The sequence below is a fragment of the Musca autumnalis genome, unplaced genomic scaffold, assembly GCF_047663935.1.
Source record: "Musca autumnalis isolate F117 unplaced genomic scaffold, ASM4766393v1 scaffold_4, whole genome shotgun sequence".
NCBI lineage: Eukaryota > Metazoa > Arthropoda > Insecta > Diptera > Muscidae > Musca > Musca autumnalis.
The window spans coordinates 242,130,919-242,148,955 of record NW_027411977.1 but is presented as its reverse complement, the minus strand read 5'-3'; the positions used below and the strand labels follow the sequence as shown (position 1 = coordinate 242,148,955).

The 18,037-nt window shown below is 32.1% G+C and overlaps 3 protein-coding genes across 13 annotated transcripts in view; 2 read left to right on the top strand and 1 right to left on the bottom strand.

The window, feature by feature from the left end:
* Positions 1-3,103, top strand: part of LOC141403800 (uncharacterized) — a 40,215-nt gene extending 37,112 nt beyond the window's left edge. Inside the window, exon 2 of the transcript XR_012412895.1 lies at positions 1,880-3,103. The gene's annotated coding sequence lies outside the window, so the exon portion shown is untranslated. The remainder of the gene's footprint in view (positions 1-1,879) is intronic.
* Positions 1-18,037, bottom strand: part of LOC141403759 (uncharacterized) — a 567,712-nt gene that overhangs the window by 206,695 nt on the left and 342,980 nt on the right. Inside the window, exon 1 of one of the 7 annotated variants that reach the window (XM_073986678.1) lies at positions 8,254-8,315. The exons of the other annotated variants lie outside the window; for them this stretch is intronic. The gene's annotated coding sequence lies outside the window, so the exon portion shown is untranslated. Of the gene's footprint in view, positions 1-8,253; positions 8,316-18,037 lie in introns of those variants that run through there. 7 annotated transcript variants of the gene reach the window in all.
* The window catches only part of LOC141403791 (uncharacterized), a 50,081-nt gene that overhangs the window by 27,909 nt on the left and 4,135 nt on the right, over positions 1-18,037 (top strand). Inside the window, exons 1-2 of one of the 5 annotated variants that reach the window (XM_073986758.1) lie at positions 8,126-8,265; positions 12,027-12,042. Coding sequence is in view for 1 of the 5 variants with exons in the window: in XM_073986761.1 (XP_073842862.1) it covers positions 12,091-13,303 (1,213 nt within the window). In the remaining 4 variants the exon portion in view is untranslated. Of the gene's footprint in view, positions 1-8,125; positions 8,266-12,026; positions 13,304-18,037 lie in introns of those variants that run through there. The other 4 variants (XM_073986761.1, XM_073986759.1, XM_073986757.1 and 1 more) reach the window with 4 other exon arrangements.

The window sequence follows — 18,037 nt, the reverse complement described above, 5'->3', positions numbered from 1 at the left end:
TGGCCGTTCATTTTTGTCATTCATCATGGAACCCATGGCACAATTACCCAGGTAGTGGCATCGTAAAATTTTGAATATGTTATGTCAAAACTTTCTTTATGTTGTTGGGGAAATTACAACAAAAATAATTTTTTTTATAAAGGGATTTGACTTTTCATATTCGATCAGCTGGTGTGATACCACTACCTGGTAGTTCTGCCATGATGGAACCGCAAAATGTTTTATGGTTGCTGGACGATTGTACAGTTATCGATAACTCAAACAAACCATTCGTACGTGCCGCCCGGATCTTGTTCCGATTTCGTTACGATTGGTTTGCTAGGAAGATAAATGCAACAGTCTAGCTGATTGAGTATGATGACATTTCAAACAGATTTGACAGCACACATTTAAATCTCAAAACACAAAAGTAAAAAGTGGTCAAAAATTCCAATTGTTTTTTTTCTCCACCGACAACAATTTTAAGTGTTAAATATTAAATAATTATAATAATAATAGTTGTTACTTAATTCCTTGAATTTAATTTGCCTCAATTCTAATATGTCACGACAAATCTTTATTATGTGCCTTGTTTAGAAATTTTGTCAGATGTGTTGTCTCAGCACCAAATCAGCATTATAGAGCCTATTGACAACTTTAATAAATCATAAGTACATTAATTTATTAACAACAAATTAAAATACAGACGCTTTATTACATTAATGATTAATCAGTCTTCGACCTTATTTTTTAAAAACATCTTGCAAGCGTTTTTATATAACGAATGCGCTGCTTAGTTTTCTCATCTGTAGTGGTAATTCGCCGTTGCAACTACCTTATTAAATGTGCCTTAGCCGGAATGTTCTCAATTCGTATATACTCGATGAGAACATTCCGGCGACTATATTTGCCAACCCCCCTCTCTTCCTCACTCATTCTATCAAACTCTGTTGGCACAGTCTGTTGGGTTAGTCTCTTGTTAAAACGACAACAGAACATAGTTTAAACGGCATCATTCATACGCGCCGTTTACTTTTTCGGTGAAGTTTATAACAAAATAATAAATTAAAAATAAGTAAGTGCTATTAAACAATATTCATTAACTTAGAACAAATACAAGGTATATAATTTTTTTTTATATTATTGAAGTGTCTATCAAAGAAATTAACGTGAAATGTCAAAACACCGTTTACTGTGCTTGTGGATGGTAATGAGTGTGTGTGTCATTTGTTTTGCTCTCACAGTGTTACACATTGGGAGAAATTGTTAAAAAAAAAATATTTAGAAAAAGGCGGTTGCGTTCGTCATTACGTTTTGCTACTTTTGAAATGTAATAAAACATATTATATATATATTGTTAATAAAGTACATATGATTATTAAATTAAAATATTATAAATCTTTGACAGCTTCATACCTACTCAAAATTAAAAAAAAATACTAAAGGAATCTGGCACCATCGCTTGGAGTTGCCATAAAGTACTTAAACGGATCTGACCGTGTAAACAATAAAAACGAGCTTTGATTTCTTAAAAAAAATTACAAAAATAATATAAAAAGAAAATGTTGTAAAAAACTGTATGATTTTTAAGACTTCATCTTATCGGACTATTAGGTCTACGTTTATCAATGAAAAATAAAGAGGATTCCGTTTTTCTGACCGAAGTTTCGTTGGGATTTTCCAACATCTTCGGGGGTAGTTTTTTTATTAATAAATAGTTTTTCGTTAGTTTTACATTTAAATTTAGTCAACTGTAGGCTATAAAAAACAACAACACAACAACAAAAAGTAAATCTGAAAATAATTATAAATGTATATCACAGTAGTCTTAATGCTAAAAATCACAGAAGTTAGAATTCTAATTATACATGTGTATGTAATTTCTGTTTCTATTTTACAGCCCCAAACACATTGTAGTAAGATCTGGTTATCCTTAATTGAAAACTAAAATATTCCAAGTAATAATGCCGGAAAATTTTGTCATAAAAACTGAACCCTTTGACAATGATTATAAGCAGGAAAATTCTAACAAAGATACAAATACACTAGTCTACAATACAACAAAACTTAAACATTTTACAAATATGGTAAATGACATTAAAGAAGATGAAATAGACTTGGATAAAATGGAAGAGTTTTTACCAGAGAATGTCGATATATCCACAATTGGTATAATCAAAAAAGAAGACGTGGAAGAAATGGACGAATTTTTGCCAGAAGATTCAACTAGCGTCTGCTCATCGTCATCACTCACATGGAAATCTAATGATCACACGCAAGCGATAATCCATGATGAAGTACACAATCAACATGTTACACTACAGCATCTAACTAGTGCAACAACTCAGCAGATATCCTTACCCAAACTAGAAATAATGGATGTGAACACAGATGATGAAGATAGTAAAGGCCTTGATATCAATGGTGACACAGACACTAACGCCAGTGATAATACAGAGAGACCTGTTATTTCATCTTCTAGTGTAGCTCAAACACCTGCTGAACATAAATGTGAACTATGTGGTCGCTGTTATAGGGGATATTATACTCTCCAGTTACATATAAGAAAAAAACATCCTTCGTCTATAGATTCAGAGTATATCTGTGACATTTGTAACCAAAGGCTTCCCACACAACAAGGCCTTGATGTGCATTCTTCCAAGATGCATCCAGAAACTAAAACACCTACTGAGCATAAATGTGAAGTATGTGGTATTTATTTTACAGAATATTATACTCTACGGAGACATATGCGACAAAAACATCCTTTGTCTGTAATCGCCGAATATATCTGCGAAATTTGTAATCAAAGATTTACAACAAAAATGGGTCTTGACAGACATTCTCACAGGACGCATCCAGAAACTCATACACCTACTGAACATAAATGTGAAATATGTGGTACTTGTTATATGGAATACAAAACTCTCCAGGTTCATGTAAGAAGAAAACACCCTACGTCTATGGATACAGAGTATATCTGTAAAATATGTAATCAAAGATTTCCCACACCATCAGGTCTTCATCAGCATATACGTCGTATGCATCCAGAAGCTAAATCCACTCAAATAACAAATATATACAAATGTGAACTATGTGATATTTCTTATAGAAACAAGAAAAATGTAAGAATACATATGATGAAAAAACATCCTTCGTCTATAGATGCAGATACCGACTATATCTGCGAAATATGTAATCAAAGGTTTACCACACAACAAGGCCTTGATGTGCATTCTTCCAAGATGCACCCAGAAACTAAAACACCTACTGAACATAAATGTGAACTGTGTGGTATTTATTTTGCAGAAAATTATAATCTGCGGACTCATATGAGAAAAAAACATCCTTTGTCTGTAAACGCCGAATACATCTGCGAAATTTGTAATCAAAGATTTACAACAAAAACTGGTCTTGACAGACATTCTCATAGGACGCATCCAGAAACTTATACACCTACTGAACATAAATGTGAAATATGTGGTAATTGTTATATGGAAGCTAGAACTCTCCTGTTACATATAAGAAAAAAACATCCTTCGTCTATAGATACAGAGTATGTCTGTAAAATATGTAATCAAAGATTTCCCACATCATCAGGTCTTGATAAGCATATACGTTGTATGCATCCAGAAGCTAATTCCACTCAAATAACAAATAAATATAGATGTGAACTATGTCATAATTCTTATAGAGAAAAGAGAAATCTAAAAAAACATATGATGAAAAAACATCCTTCGTCTATAGATGCCTAGTATATTTGTGCAATATGTAATGGAAAATTTGCCACAGAACAAGGCCTTAAAATACATTCTACCCGGGTACATCGAGAAGCTGATTCCACTCAAATACATACTAGATATAATTGTCAACTATGTGATAGTTCTTTTACAGAAAAAAAAAACAGTCTACAGAGTCATATTAGAAAAAAACATCCTTCATCTATAGATATAGAGTATATCTGTAAAATATGTAATCAAGAATTTACCACATCATCAGGTCATGATAAGCATTCTCGGATGCGTACTGATGCTAATTCCGCAGAAATAGCTTATAAATATAATTGTGAACTATGTAATAGATCTTATAGAGACAAAATACAGCTACATAAACACATGAAGAAAAAACATCCTTCGAGTTTAGTTGCAAAGTATAACTGTGAAATATGTAATCAATATGTAGTCAATGATTCACCACACGGATATGTCTTGATATGCATTCATACCGGATGCATCCACAAGTTTACTCCACTCTAATATATAATTGTGAACTATGTGATCTATGTGTTCTTATAAAGAAGAAAGCGTACTACGTAGCCACATGAGAAAAAATTATCCTTTGTCAATTGATACAAGGTACAGTGACACAGGAAAGTATACATACACCCTACAAAAATGCAGTTTAGGCTAAATTGTTGCACTGTGTGGCCCCTTGGTGACAAAATAACCATAATTACACAAATTTATTTTAATCTAATACGTATATTTAATACAATTAAAGAAATTCAATTTTCACAGAAAAGTATACATACACCCCAAGGAAATAAGAGCATTATCGTAAAATTTATGGAATTAGTAGCAAAATTTATACATTTTTTAGTTTTGGCGAATGTCTATGGGTGTCTGAGATATATTTTAGAGAAAACAAATCATTTCCTTGGGGTGTATGTATACTTTTCTGTGTTGCGAAAATTTAATTTCTTTAATTGTATTAAATATACGTATTAGATTAAAATAAATTTGTGTAATTATGGTTATTTTGTCACCAAGGAGCTATACAGTGCAGTTGTTGCTGTAAAAAACCCAACGACTTAGCCAAAACTGCATTTTTGTAGGGTGTATGTATACTTTTCTGTGTCACTGTTTATGTGCGAAATATGTAATGAAAGATTTGCCACAAAAAAGGCCTTGATGTGCATAGATAATATGCAGGTCAAACATGTTGATTGCAAATATTGTCAATACATAAGTTGTTTTTTTTTTATTCATCAACATATCCAAGATAATCATAAACGAATGCACAAATGTAATACTCAAGCCGCTTAGTGCATACATCGATTAACTCCAGTTTTTGAAAAATCTTAAAGTCAATGTAGTTGATAGTCATTTATTTTTATATTTATAATAACTTTCCTGAATAATAAAGAATAGCACCTTTACGTGGCAAATGTGCATTTCATCATCGCGTTTCCCAAAATTTTGTTTTATAGAGTCACTTATGACATTTCGTTAGGCTTTCGAATTGTATCCTCATATGATTTGTAGGTATAAAAGTCATTAAAAATATTCACAATAGTATGAAAGGGTAGACTTATATCTATCTACATATCGACACCTCCAAATAATAGTATGCTAAGTCTAAAAAGTGAGTTTTGCAGAAGAAGCTCTCAAAGTGTGGAAATTTTTTTGAACTTCAGTATTATGCTATGTCAATATTTGTTTATAACTTCTGTTCGGATTGACCTGTCATTACCAAAATTTGACAGAATTTAAGTTAAAGGACGTTCGACACCTCCAAATAATAGTTTGCTAATTCTGAACACTGAGTTTTGGAAATTTCTTTGACCTTCAGTATTATGCTAAGTCAATATTTGTTTATAACTTCTGTTCGGATTGTCCGATTATTACCAAAATTTGACAGCATTTAAGTTAAAGGACGTTAAATATAAAAATGTAAAGAACTTGAAAACATGCTAAGTCGACTTAGCATACTATTGTTTGGAGGCATCGATATATTTCTATAAAATCACTCAAATGTAAACATTAAATAAAAATATTAATTAAAATTACAAAAGAGTTTTATTTTTCACAAGCGTTATTTAAGTAATATTCCAATTTGATCTACAATAGAATGCATGGTAGAACAAGAAAAGGTAGCAGCAATACCCAGCTGACTGAACTGGGTTGTGGTGTTAGTGTCAAATTCCATACGACATTTTATGTATTTATTTCTATGTTCGATGAATATTAGGGATACATATTTTTGAAGAACAAATTTATTCATCAGAAAAAAACTATTTCCCATAAAGACGGCTGTATATCATTGACATGTAACCTCCTCCAGGTCCGAACGACATGCCGCACACTAAAACACCGCTTATAGAGGCGGTACAATATTTGTTAATATGTGTGGTATTTTGTTAAACTTGAAAAGAATAAAGCCCTAATAAACATGTGCTTTTTTGTTTTCAAAAGCAAATGATTGAAACAGCTTCTCTTTTTTCAATGAATTACCAGCGACCCGAAACATTTTTGCAAGTATTCTACTTTCTGCGAGAAATTATGCATTTAGTGGAATGATATGGAAACATTCAAATTGAAAATCTAACGAGTTTTCATTCATGTTTTCCAAAATATTCAATCAAATGTAAAAAATTATTTGTTTTTTAAATTCCAATAATTTATAGACATTTCCTTGTTTTGTTTACATTTACGTTGACACTAAGGTTTACAAACAAAAACAAATTTCAATGTGGTTGTTGTTGAGTTGTATTTGTTGTAGTATTAACTTTACCTTCTATTTGTTCTACCATGAATAGAATGACTATAATTAGTAATTCAGGAGACCAGGCAAATTTTACGAATTTTCGGAAATTGCCATTAAGCGGAATTTCGATTCAACGGGGTTAGTTTTAAACAAATACGAGTTAAAGGAGTTATCTATTGTTCCAATAATACATACAATTATTATGGAAAAATCAATGCGAATCAGCCACAGCTTTTGGTGTCGTTGCAAATTAATATTCCTCAAAAATTCCATCGACAGAAATTTGGACTAAAACTGCCTTAAAAAAGGAAATGTTTCAAAAAATACTAGAAACAAGAATCTACTAATTTTTACTATTTTTTTCGATAACATAAAGGCGAAAATATAATGGTAGTTAAAATTAGTAGCTTCATGCAGGTTCTGGAACAGACCATATGTTAAAATATATAATGAAACATAAAAAAGAAAATAAAATAAGATTAGTTCATTATCTTATATGCTTTTTACACATGCATTTAAACGTGCATTTTACACATGCATTTGGTCATTTAAGTCATTTATTTGACATATATTCTACGTAAAAAGCGCTTTAATAACCCTTTTAACGAATTCGCTGAACACTGGCTAAAACATAAGCTATAAGAATTGGTTAAACTTGGTGTAGACTATACAATTATACGATGATTAAGTCCACTCAAGGCATATTTATACAAGGTAGAAGTGACAATCAGCTGTATTCTTACTTTTTTTGTAAATTTAGTTTTCAAAATGTAATAGGGTCTACTCATGAAATTTGAAACGTCGAAATTTGCTACCATAAAATACTTATTTTCGTCCTAAACTAGTAATAAAAATGACCTACGACAGTTCTGAATACTTTATATTTACATTTTGATTAATTTTTTTTATATTTTAGAAAATTGTTAAAACACACATACATATATTTGTTTACAATTAGCTACACATACATATGCAATCATTTTTGACAATGAGATGTTGTCAAATACATATTTTTGAAAAAAATTGTAAACATATGATTGCACAAGGTTACCTTTTTTATTGTATCATGCTATAGACAACTTTAATAAATCATTAATATATTAATGACAAATTAAAATACATAAGTTAATTTGCATTTATCAGTTTTCGTACTTGTTTTTTAAGAACATCTTGCTAGCTTGTTTAAATAACGAATGCGCTGCTTAGTTTTCTCATCTGTAGTGGTAATTCGCCGTTGCAACTACCTTATTAAATGTGGCTTAGTCGGATTGTTTTCAATTCAAACATACTGGATGAGAACATTCCAACGTCTATATTTGGCAACCCCTCTCTCTCACGCTATTTCAAACTCTGTTGACACAAGATGGCATGGTACAATTAGAAAGGTAGATGCCTCAGCCCAGCTGATCGAATCTAAAACGTCAAAAAACTATGAATTCGCCATGAAAAACCAAAACAAAAAACCATATGATTCGGTAAGTAAGAGATAGCATGTCTACACTTTATAGACAAACACAAGCGATAAAAAGAGACAACAAGAGACCATTTGGCGAAAATTTTGACAATTTACATTACAAAAAAAGTTGCTTTGTTGTAGCAATTCGCCGATGCATCTACCTTTCTTATTGTACCATGCAAGATGGGTTAGTCTCTTGTTAAAGCGACAACAGAACATAGTTTAAACGGCAACATACGCGATATTTACTTTTAATTTTTTGTTGAAGTTTATAACAAAATATAATAAATTAACAATAAATAAGTGTTATTAAACAATATTCATTAACTTACAACAAATTCAAGGTATATTTATTTGTATTATTAGTGTGTTACCCCTCAAAGAGGAAGTGTCTGTCTAACAAAAAAAAATCTTCTGAAATGTCAAAAACACCCCACACTGTTTGTGGATGGTAAGCAGAGTGTGTGCCATTTGGTTTGCTCTCACAGTGTTACACATTGGGAGAAATTGTTTAAAAGATATTTTTTTACGTTTTGCTACTATTGAATATTTAATTCATTGAATATAATAAAAAATGTGAACATATGTATGTGAGTGCGTTACTATTAATTTTGTATTAATAAATAACATATTAGCACGGTGATACTATAGTTTTTTGCAGGGTTAACCCACTTCATGAGGATTTATTTGAGGTTTGCGCTATGGAATTGGCATTTGAAATACGGTGGGTTTATTAAATCCGGCTAATAGTACGTTTAGGCTTACGAAGACCACTCGATTTAAAATGCCAGTTCCATAGCATATACGTCAAATTAAATCCAGTCGATTTATAACTACGATTTTTTGACGTAAAACCTATGGAATTGACATTTGAAATCGAGTGGATTTATAAATCTAAACGTACTTTAAGTGTAAACGAGGTATATGATTATTAAATTAAAACATAATAAATCTTTGACAGCTGCATACTCAAAACTAAAAATACTGAGGTGTTATTTGGTCTGTTCCTTTAGTTTTGAAAGTGGTAAAACCGCAAAAGTAGCAAAAGTTGTAATCTGGTTCCATATAAATTGCATGGTGTCTGAAGTAAAGGAACGCTTTTCGAGTAAAAAGTTGTAAAACTTGAAGATTCTTGCACGTAAAGGAACAGAGCTATTATTGGTAAAATTGTAAACTGAATATTTTTGACATTCACTGTCAGTGCCTACAGTATGCAAAGTTTATATTCGTACAAACCTAAAAAATGAATAAAATCGTTAATAATTCCAAATTTTATATGCAAATATAAAACAATTGATGGAAATTACTTTGTTGAAGGTAGATTAAAAAAAAAACAAATTTTTAATTTATTCCGTCATTTAGGTATAGATGGGGCCTGAGTGGGTGGCAAAGTTCGTATTCGTACACCCTGAAGCGCTATTTATTTGTGGTATTAAAGGATTTTTTAAGCAAAATACCATAAATACTTGTTCTTTTCTTCTTTTATAAAGCCTGTGCTGCAGAAAGTTTTAAACATAAAAATAATTTTATTAAAAATTTTATATGAATTGGAGTAGTCTATTATCTGTCACCTTCATTATTTTATTTAATTTCTTCATATTCATAGATTAAATTCAATATCTATATATAAATATAATAAAAACTAAATGTAAAATTTATAAATTTTTTGGAGTAGTTCTCAACCTGTCATATACTTATCCAGAGAGTTTTATCTAAAAAATGTTATTGGAGTAGTTCTCAATCTGTCACATACACATTGAAAAATTTATGCATCGGAGTAGTTTATTACTTTTTTTTTAAACAGACTGTATATATATTTTATATTTTAGTTTTTAAACTTTAAGTTATATGAATTGTAATTACCATATAGTAGTTCAAAATGCAATTGAACTTTAATCGGCCTATAGGCTTATATTGCATAAAATGAAATAAATAAATAAAATATGTAATCTCGAATATTGTTGCAGAAGGACTGATATTAGCTATTTTCGATCCCAATTAATGGAATTTTGCTTTAAAATCCATTAATGTCGCTAATATATTGTACTTCATGGTATAATATTAAAGGATCGGAATGGGGAAAAACTCATGGGGAGACAAATTCAAGGTTTTATCCTTTGTCAATATATAGGCTCCTAGTAGGGGTATTCTAATGGCAATGGAAGATGAAAATATTGCCTTTACATTGGTGTAAAGTAAGTTGGCGAAGGTGGTCAAACAAGGGAGATACCACAATACATAGTTGATAATGCATCCAGTTCTCGCTTTTTTTTTGCAATCAAGCTACAGGTCGCAATTTTGATCTGATGGTCACGAAATTTTGGTTGCTTATGGGGGTCACAGAGACAAAGAGGCATATTAAGTTGGTGGTAGTCGGATTATATTAGCCCTGTTCCTTTACGTTCAAGAATCTTCAAGTTTTACAACTTTTTACTCGAAAAGCGTTCCTTTACTTCAGACACAATACAATTCATATGGGAGCAGTTTTCAACTTTTACTACTTTTGCCGGTTTTACCATTTTCAGAAGTAAAGGAACAGACCAAATCCCAGTGAAAAGCTTACGCACAGGGGTAGTGGTGTAGGGTATCACATGGTCGGCCCTGTCCCGACTATAGCATTTGCACACTTGTTTATTATATTTCAAAGAACGTTTTCACACGATAAGGTTTGCCTGCTCAAAAATGCGTTGTCCGTTTTGATTGTCATTCGTAAATTGTGTCAGTGTTGAAACAAAATGTGGAAGTAAATGAACGAAAACGTACATAAAGTACCATACATACAACACTAGCATGTAATATATTATCTACCTGTTTCATCATATTTTTTTACAAATAAAGGTGTTCTATAAAACATGACTTCTATGTACCTGTTAATAACAAAGGTATTTCCCTATTTCATAAAAATCTTTCTTGAAAAATTTACGCTGGTAACACAGGTATCATCTTACCTTCAGGTGGTAAGAATTATTACATTATTTTTTACATGGCATGCGCGCATGAGGCTACAATTTTAACAACTCATACATTTTACCCAATTTTATGGGATTCACAAGTATTACTTTTTTAATTTTCAAATACAATACACACATAAACCTTTTTGGTACATTTATGTAAAACCGTACTTCTTTTTGTTCAAAAAGTACGCTTGTATAAAATGACTTCAAAAACGCAACACTAGATGTGAAAATTACGAATGAGAGTCAAAACGGAAACCACGTTTTTGAGCAGTCAAACCTTATCGTCTGAAAACGTTCAAAGAAATCATGCGAAATGTCAAAAACACCGCACACTGTTTGGGGATAGTAATGAGAGTGTGTGTCATTTGGTTTGTTCACACAGTGTTTCACATTGGGGGGAATTGTTTAAAGCAATTACATACATACATACATATTTAGAAAAAAAGAACGCCGGTTGTGTTTGTCATTACGTTCTGCTACTTTTGAAAAGAGAATTTATTGCATAGAATAAAGCATATGTATGTAGTTCAGTTCGTAAATATTAACCTAACTTTGCATTAATAAATAATAGGAGAGAGAGAGAGAGCACATATGCCTTTCTCTTCTACCACAGGCTACCAGACAAATTTCTGCAGGTAAAAAATGGCAGAACTGATTTTTCGACTTTTGTTTGACGATTATTTCACAATGAAGAAAAAATGGAACGAAAAACATAAGAAAAAGTCGAACGCTGACAAAACTAAATTAAAACCTGTGGAATAAAAGACGAACATTGATTTTTTATGTTCCTTTTTGACATTGCTACCAGATCTACTATTTTGCCGTTCCTTTACTTTTCTGGTAAAAATGTTCATGAGAGAGCAATTGTGAGCAATTTTGAACCTTTTCTCATTTAGCACTCTTACCATTAAAAAAGGAAAGGAACAAAGCTATTAAATCTTTGACAGCTGCATACTCAAAATTTACGAAATACCAGGGAATTGGCACCATCGGTTGGGGGTTGCCATACGGTACTTAAACGATTTTGATCGTGAAAATTTTCAAATTTTCTTAAACAATTTCGAAAATAATATATGTAATAAATTAAATGTTGTTAAAAAACTTAAAACTAATTATATATGTATGTACTTTTTGTTTTTATTTTACAGTCATAAATACATTGTAGTAAGAACTGGTCTTCTTTAATTGAAAACTACAATATTTCAAGTTAAAATGTCGGAAAATTTTTCCATAAAAACTGAAACCTTTGTCAATGATTATAAGCAGGAAAATTCTAGCAATGATACAAACACACTAGGCTACAATACAACAAAACTTGAACATTTTACAAATATGGAAAATGATATTAAACAAGAAGAAATAGATTTGGACAAAATGGAAGAATTTTTAACAGAGAATGTCGATAATTCCACAAGTGATATAATCAAAGAAGAGAACATGGAAGAGATTGACGAATTTTTGCCTAAGGTTTCTACCAGCATCCACTCACCGTCATCACTCACATCGAAATCTGACGATCGTACGGAAGCGATTATCCATGATGAAGTACATGTTACACAACAACATCTAACTGGTACAACAACTCAGCAGATATCCTTACCCAAATTAGAAATAATGGATGTGGACACAGATGAGGATGATGGCCTTGAGATCAACGGTGATACAGATGCTAACTTAAGTGATAATAAAGAACGATCTGTTATTTCATCGTCTCGTGTAGCTCAAAAACATCCTTTGTCTATGGATACCAAGTATATCTGCGAAATATGTAATAAAAGATGTACCACACGTCATGGCCTTGCTTTACATTCTAACCGGATGCACCCAGGAACTAAAAAACATACGGAACATAAATGTGAACTATGTGGTAATTCTTATACAAAAGAAAGATCTCTACATAGACACATGAGAGAAAAACATCCTTTGTCTTTAAATGCCGAATATATCTGCGAAATTTGTAATCAAAGATTTACCACACAAACGGGTCTTGATATGCATACTGCCCGGACGCATGAGCTCCTTCATTCCGCTCAATATAAATGTGAACAATGTGATAATTCTTATAGAGAAAAGAGGAGTCTACAAAGCCATATGATGAAACAACATCCATCGTCTATAAATGCAGAGTATATCTGTAAAATATGTAATGGGAGATTTGCAACAGAACAAGGCCTTGAAATACATTCTACCCGGATACACCGAGGAGCTGATTCCACACAAATACGTACTAAATATAATTGTGAATTGTGTGATAGTTCTTTTACAGAAGAGAGAACTCTACGGAGTCATATAAGAAAAAAACATCCATCGTCTATAGATACAGAGTTTTTCTGTGAAATATGTCAAGAAAGATTTGCCACACAAAAAGGTCTTTTTAAGCATTCTTACTGGAAGCATCAAGGAGATCATTCCACTCAAACACCTGGTAAATATAAATGTGAAATATGTGGTAAATGTTATAGAGAAGATCATAATCTACGAAAACATATGGCAAAGAAACATCCCTCGTCAACAGATACCGAATATATCTGCGAAATGTGTCATAAAAGATTTACCACACAGAAAGGCCTTGATTTGCATTGTAAAAAGATGCATTAAACTTTGTATGTATGTCGCCAGTACCACGCGACGAATCAACAGCGACGATTTTACTCAATGGACTTAGAGATTATGATTGTGCAGAATGTATAAACATAGGCTAATACAGGCGATTTTTGGGTGAAATTTTTATCTGAGAATATAGTTCCCATAAAAACATAATTCCATGTAGTCTTTTGTCAGAACAAAATCTTTATTAACTTGTATTTTTTTTTTTTTTTTTGCATTTCTTAGTAACCACACTCAATTCGAACATCCTCAGTGAGAGCATTCCGTCGTCTATAAATTAATTAGTCGATGACGAATGTAAAAGAAATTAACTTTGTATTATAACATATGTATGGTTATAGAACAAAAATTTTATAAAAAAATTTACCCTATTTTGCTTCCAAAAAGCCGTATTTGGTTTAGTGGGAGGGAACATTGCCTAAAGTAAATCTGGAAATAAGTCTTGTACCAGACTATGAAAATGTTCATGAACATTTACGAAATCCACTCGTTTTCAACTGTCAAATAGGTTAAACGTCAAATGAAATCCAGATGAGATTTCATTTGACGTTTGAGCTATGGAATTGACAGTTGAAATCGAGTGGATTTCGTAAATGTAAACTTAGCATTAGAGTCATGGTGGAATAAGAAGGTATAACGCCAAAAACAGCTGATCTTCATACCAGTTGTCAAAATGTGTTATTGTGATTAAAATCACATACAAAATGTAAACAAGCAATTCACAGTAATGCAATATTGTGAGCAAATTTGACGTTTGACATGATTTGATGTAACACCTTCCCAGCAAAAAATTTTGGAAGTTGTGCATGTGGAGTTATGATTTCACAACATCTTTCGATGCAGTCCATACGGAGTTATGAAAAATGCACTCCGTTGCATACAATTTATAAGCAGTTGCTTTAGAGATCCCTACAAAAAAAAAGCAGTTGGTTGATCCCTACCCGCCGCTGGCGAAATCATTTATTCTAAAAATAAGAGAGAGTGTATAGTATACAGTATACAGTATACACTGTATACATTTCTAAGAATTTGTTATAAAAATAAAAACTTAAGTTGCGAACATCTTTGCGGTAATTCACGAGTCGGAAATTTTTAATGGAGTGGAGTCAACATCGAAAGCTGAACTAGTGATGGGAAGGCAACATAAAAAAACCTTAAGGATGATGAAGCAAAATCAGATGCGCTTGAATTAATTGGAGAACGGATAAAGTAAACTCAAATGTGATTGAATTTAATGGACATTTTTTTGTGTTTATATAAAAAAGTTCTTTGTATTATTGTTTTACACAAATAATAAATGCATTTTATTTATTCTTGGATATTTCGCAATGGCTTGCATTTTTATTGCATCTTTAGACCAAATAAAAATGCAAACCGAGAAGTGTATTTAAATTTAATCCAAAACACTACATCCAAAGCTGTGATTTGGATCGAAAATGGAGTGCATCCTAGCTGTGTGCTGTGGAAGCAAAATGGTGTGCATCGTGGCTGCGCGCTCCCTTGTAAAATTCATAAGTGAATTCATAGGAAAAGATGTACTCCAACGGCGAATGTAATGTACACTTGTAAAAATTAAACTGCATCCACGTATGCAAACTTTTTGCTGGGTACATTTTGTAAGTGATTTTATTCACAGTAATGCATTTTGACAACTGGTATGAAGATCAGCTGTTTTTGTCGTTGTACCTGTATTATTGTGTCATGGACTGTACATAATTGGTCTGTTCCAGTACTACACATTTCTACACATTTTTACTCCGATAACCGATTTTTCCTTTATGTTATCGAAAAAAATAGTAAAAATGTGTAGAAATGTGCAGTACTGGAACAGACCAAATGTGAAATCATGGTTTAATAACCCTACGTTTACAAATGCCATTATTGGCAAGACAATAGCAACAATACAAACCTTTTTCACAAATACATTTATAAATTTTTAAATATGTACAGAGAAAATTACGAATGTATTGGTGAAAATGGTTTGTAACTTTGCTATTGTCTTACCAATACTGTCTGTGTGTAAACGCCTAGTAAGAAAGGTTAGCTAAAGCTTCCTGTCAATTTAATTTTTTTTTTCATTCGACTGTTTCTAAAACGTCAAAACAATATACACAATCTTTGTATGTGTGTGTGTGCTGTTTGAATAATATGCCAACAATTTTAAAATCAATCGAATTCAATGATTTTCAAAATTGTTTTTAGAACATTTGTATGAAAGAAATTCGTCAGCTTATCATTAAAACAAACATTTTATCATATCCAAAACTCGATATGGAGAAACCTTGACCCTTCATTCATTTTTCGCGTTTTTTATAAAATGCTCAAAATAGGTATTATAAACAAACCCACTTGTTGCTTTTTTGTTTACCAATTTTGAAGTTTTATGAATTCAGGAAAAGCAAGGGTTCTATAGATTTTTTTATTTAAATCTACCTCTTTACTTATACCATGCTTATACCATGTGTGAAATGAATGACAAATGGATATTTACAATTTATTGGACAGATATACATATAAGCTGTGTTCCTTTGGGTGCCACCTTAGTGCAATGGTATGCACGCTCGCCTTGCACGCAGAAGGTCGGGGGTTCGATTCCCCGCCCAGGCAACATCAAACATTTTTCAACGGTGACAAAATACCCCTCAGTAATGTTGGCGACGTTTCCTGGGTATTTCAGCCTTGCAAAACTTCTCCATAAGTGGTGTCTTAAGACACGCCGTTCGGACTCGGCGATAAACAGTAGGTCCCATATCAATGAGCTAAATATGAATCGGGGTGCACTCATTGATATGAGAGAAGTCTCCCTTGTCCCGTATGGGATGTTGTGGAACAATGTTTTTTGTTTTTTTTTTTCTGTGTTCCTTCACTTACCTGAGGTTACCATTTAAACCATTTGTTACCATTTTTAACCTGCAAAGCGTTCTTTAACCCCGAAAAGTGGCAAAACTGGAAGCAATTTTTAAGAGAGTGAGAGGGGAGAGAGAGCGAAAATGGCTTTCTCTTCTACCACAGGCTACCAGCAAAATTTCTGCAGGTAGAAAATGGCAGAGAATTTTTCGACTTTTGTTTGACGATTATTTTACAAAATGAACGAAAAACCGAAGAAAAAGTCGAACACTGACAACACTAAATTAAAAACTGTGAAATAAAAGACGAAAATTGTTTTTTTTTTATGTTTTTTTCTGACATTGCTGCCGGATCTTCCATTTTTCCGTTCCTTTACTTTTCTGGTAAAAATGTTCATGAGAGAGCAATTTTGAACAATTTTGACACTTTTCTCTTTTACCACTCTTACCATTAAAAAAGTAAAGGAACAAAGCTATACAGACAGCTAACCAAATACAAATGTGGAAAATGCTGCATTCTTGTGAAGACGCAGTCCGGCCTGGTCAGACATTAGACGAACCATAACCACACTTTTTAAAATCACTCAAATATAAACATTGAATAAAAATATTCCAAAAGTTTCATTTTTAATTTATTGCTGGAGCTATTTAAGAAGTATTCCAATTTGATCTACAATAGAACCATAATAATTCGCAATTCAAAGATCCAGAAAAATTGTACGACTTATCAGGGACTTATAGCCCGTTTAGACTTGTCATTTTAAATCGACTCGATTTCTTAATCCAACTTTCAAATCCTAGTTGTTTAGACTAGTCTAAAATGATATAAGATGCCAGTCAGCTGATCTTTGTTTACGTATACATACGCGAATTTGCAAAAAGAATTGCTTGAAAAATAAAAATGGAATGGAATACTTCAAAAAATAATCTGACAAATTGCTATTAAATATGTTGTTTACAATTTATATTAAATTAAAGCTACATCCATTTTATTTTTATTTAATATTTTTTCTATTTTTCCGCTTCTGTTTGTTTTTGTGTGTTTGTGTTTGTCCCAATTTACATTACTAGGCGTTTACACAAGACAGACTGTCTGCAAATACAACTCTGATTTACTAACACATACATATATTTGTCGTTTGTCTCCCAGCTGTGCATCATTTTTTCAAAGACAGTAGGTTTAACAAATTTTTGACATGTTTTGTAAAAATGTGTGAGAAAATAATTGAAATGTGTTGAAAACAAAAGAATATGAAGAAAAAACAAAATCTGTGAACGGAAAATAAAAGAAATCGATGATTTTCATTCAAACTTTACAACTGTTTTTGGAGTTGTCTGAACGCCTACGTCACACAGACAAGTTTTGGGTTTTTGACAATCAATACATGAACCCAACTGTCCTGTCATTTGTAAACGCAGGGTTAGGCGAGTTTACTTGCGGCAATTGTCAGTTTGTAGGTGAGAGAGGGTGCTGAGAGGCAAAGGGTTACCATATGCCTCACCTCTCTCTCCTACAAAGTGACAATTGCCTCAAGTAAACTCGCCCAATGTAAATTGGGACTTTACAGTTATTTGAAAAATGTAAATAATAGGGTTATAACTTTTTTACAACCGCATCCTGTGTCATATTTGGATGAGCTTTTGCATAATATTAGATAAAATCTTATTACAAGGCGATTCGATAGAAAAAAGCTCACTCACAAAAA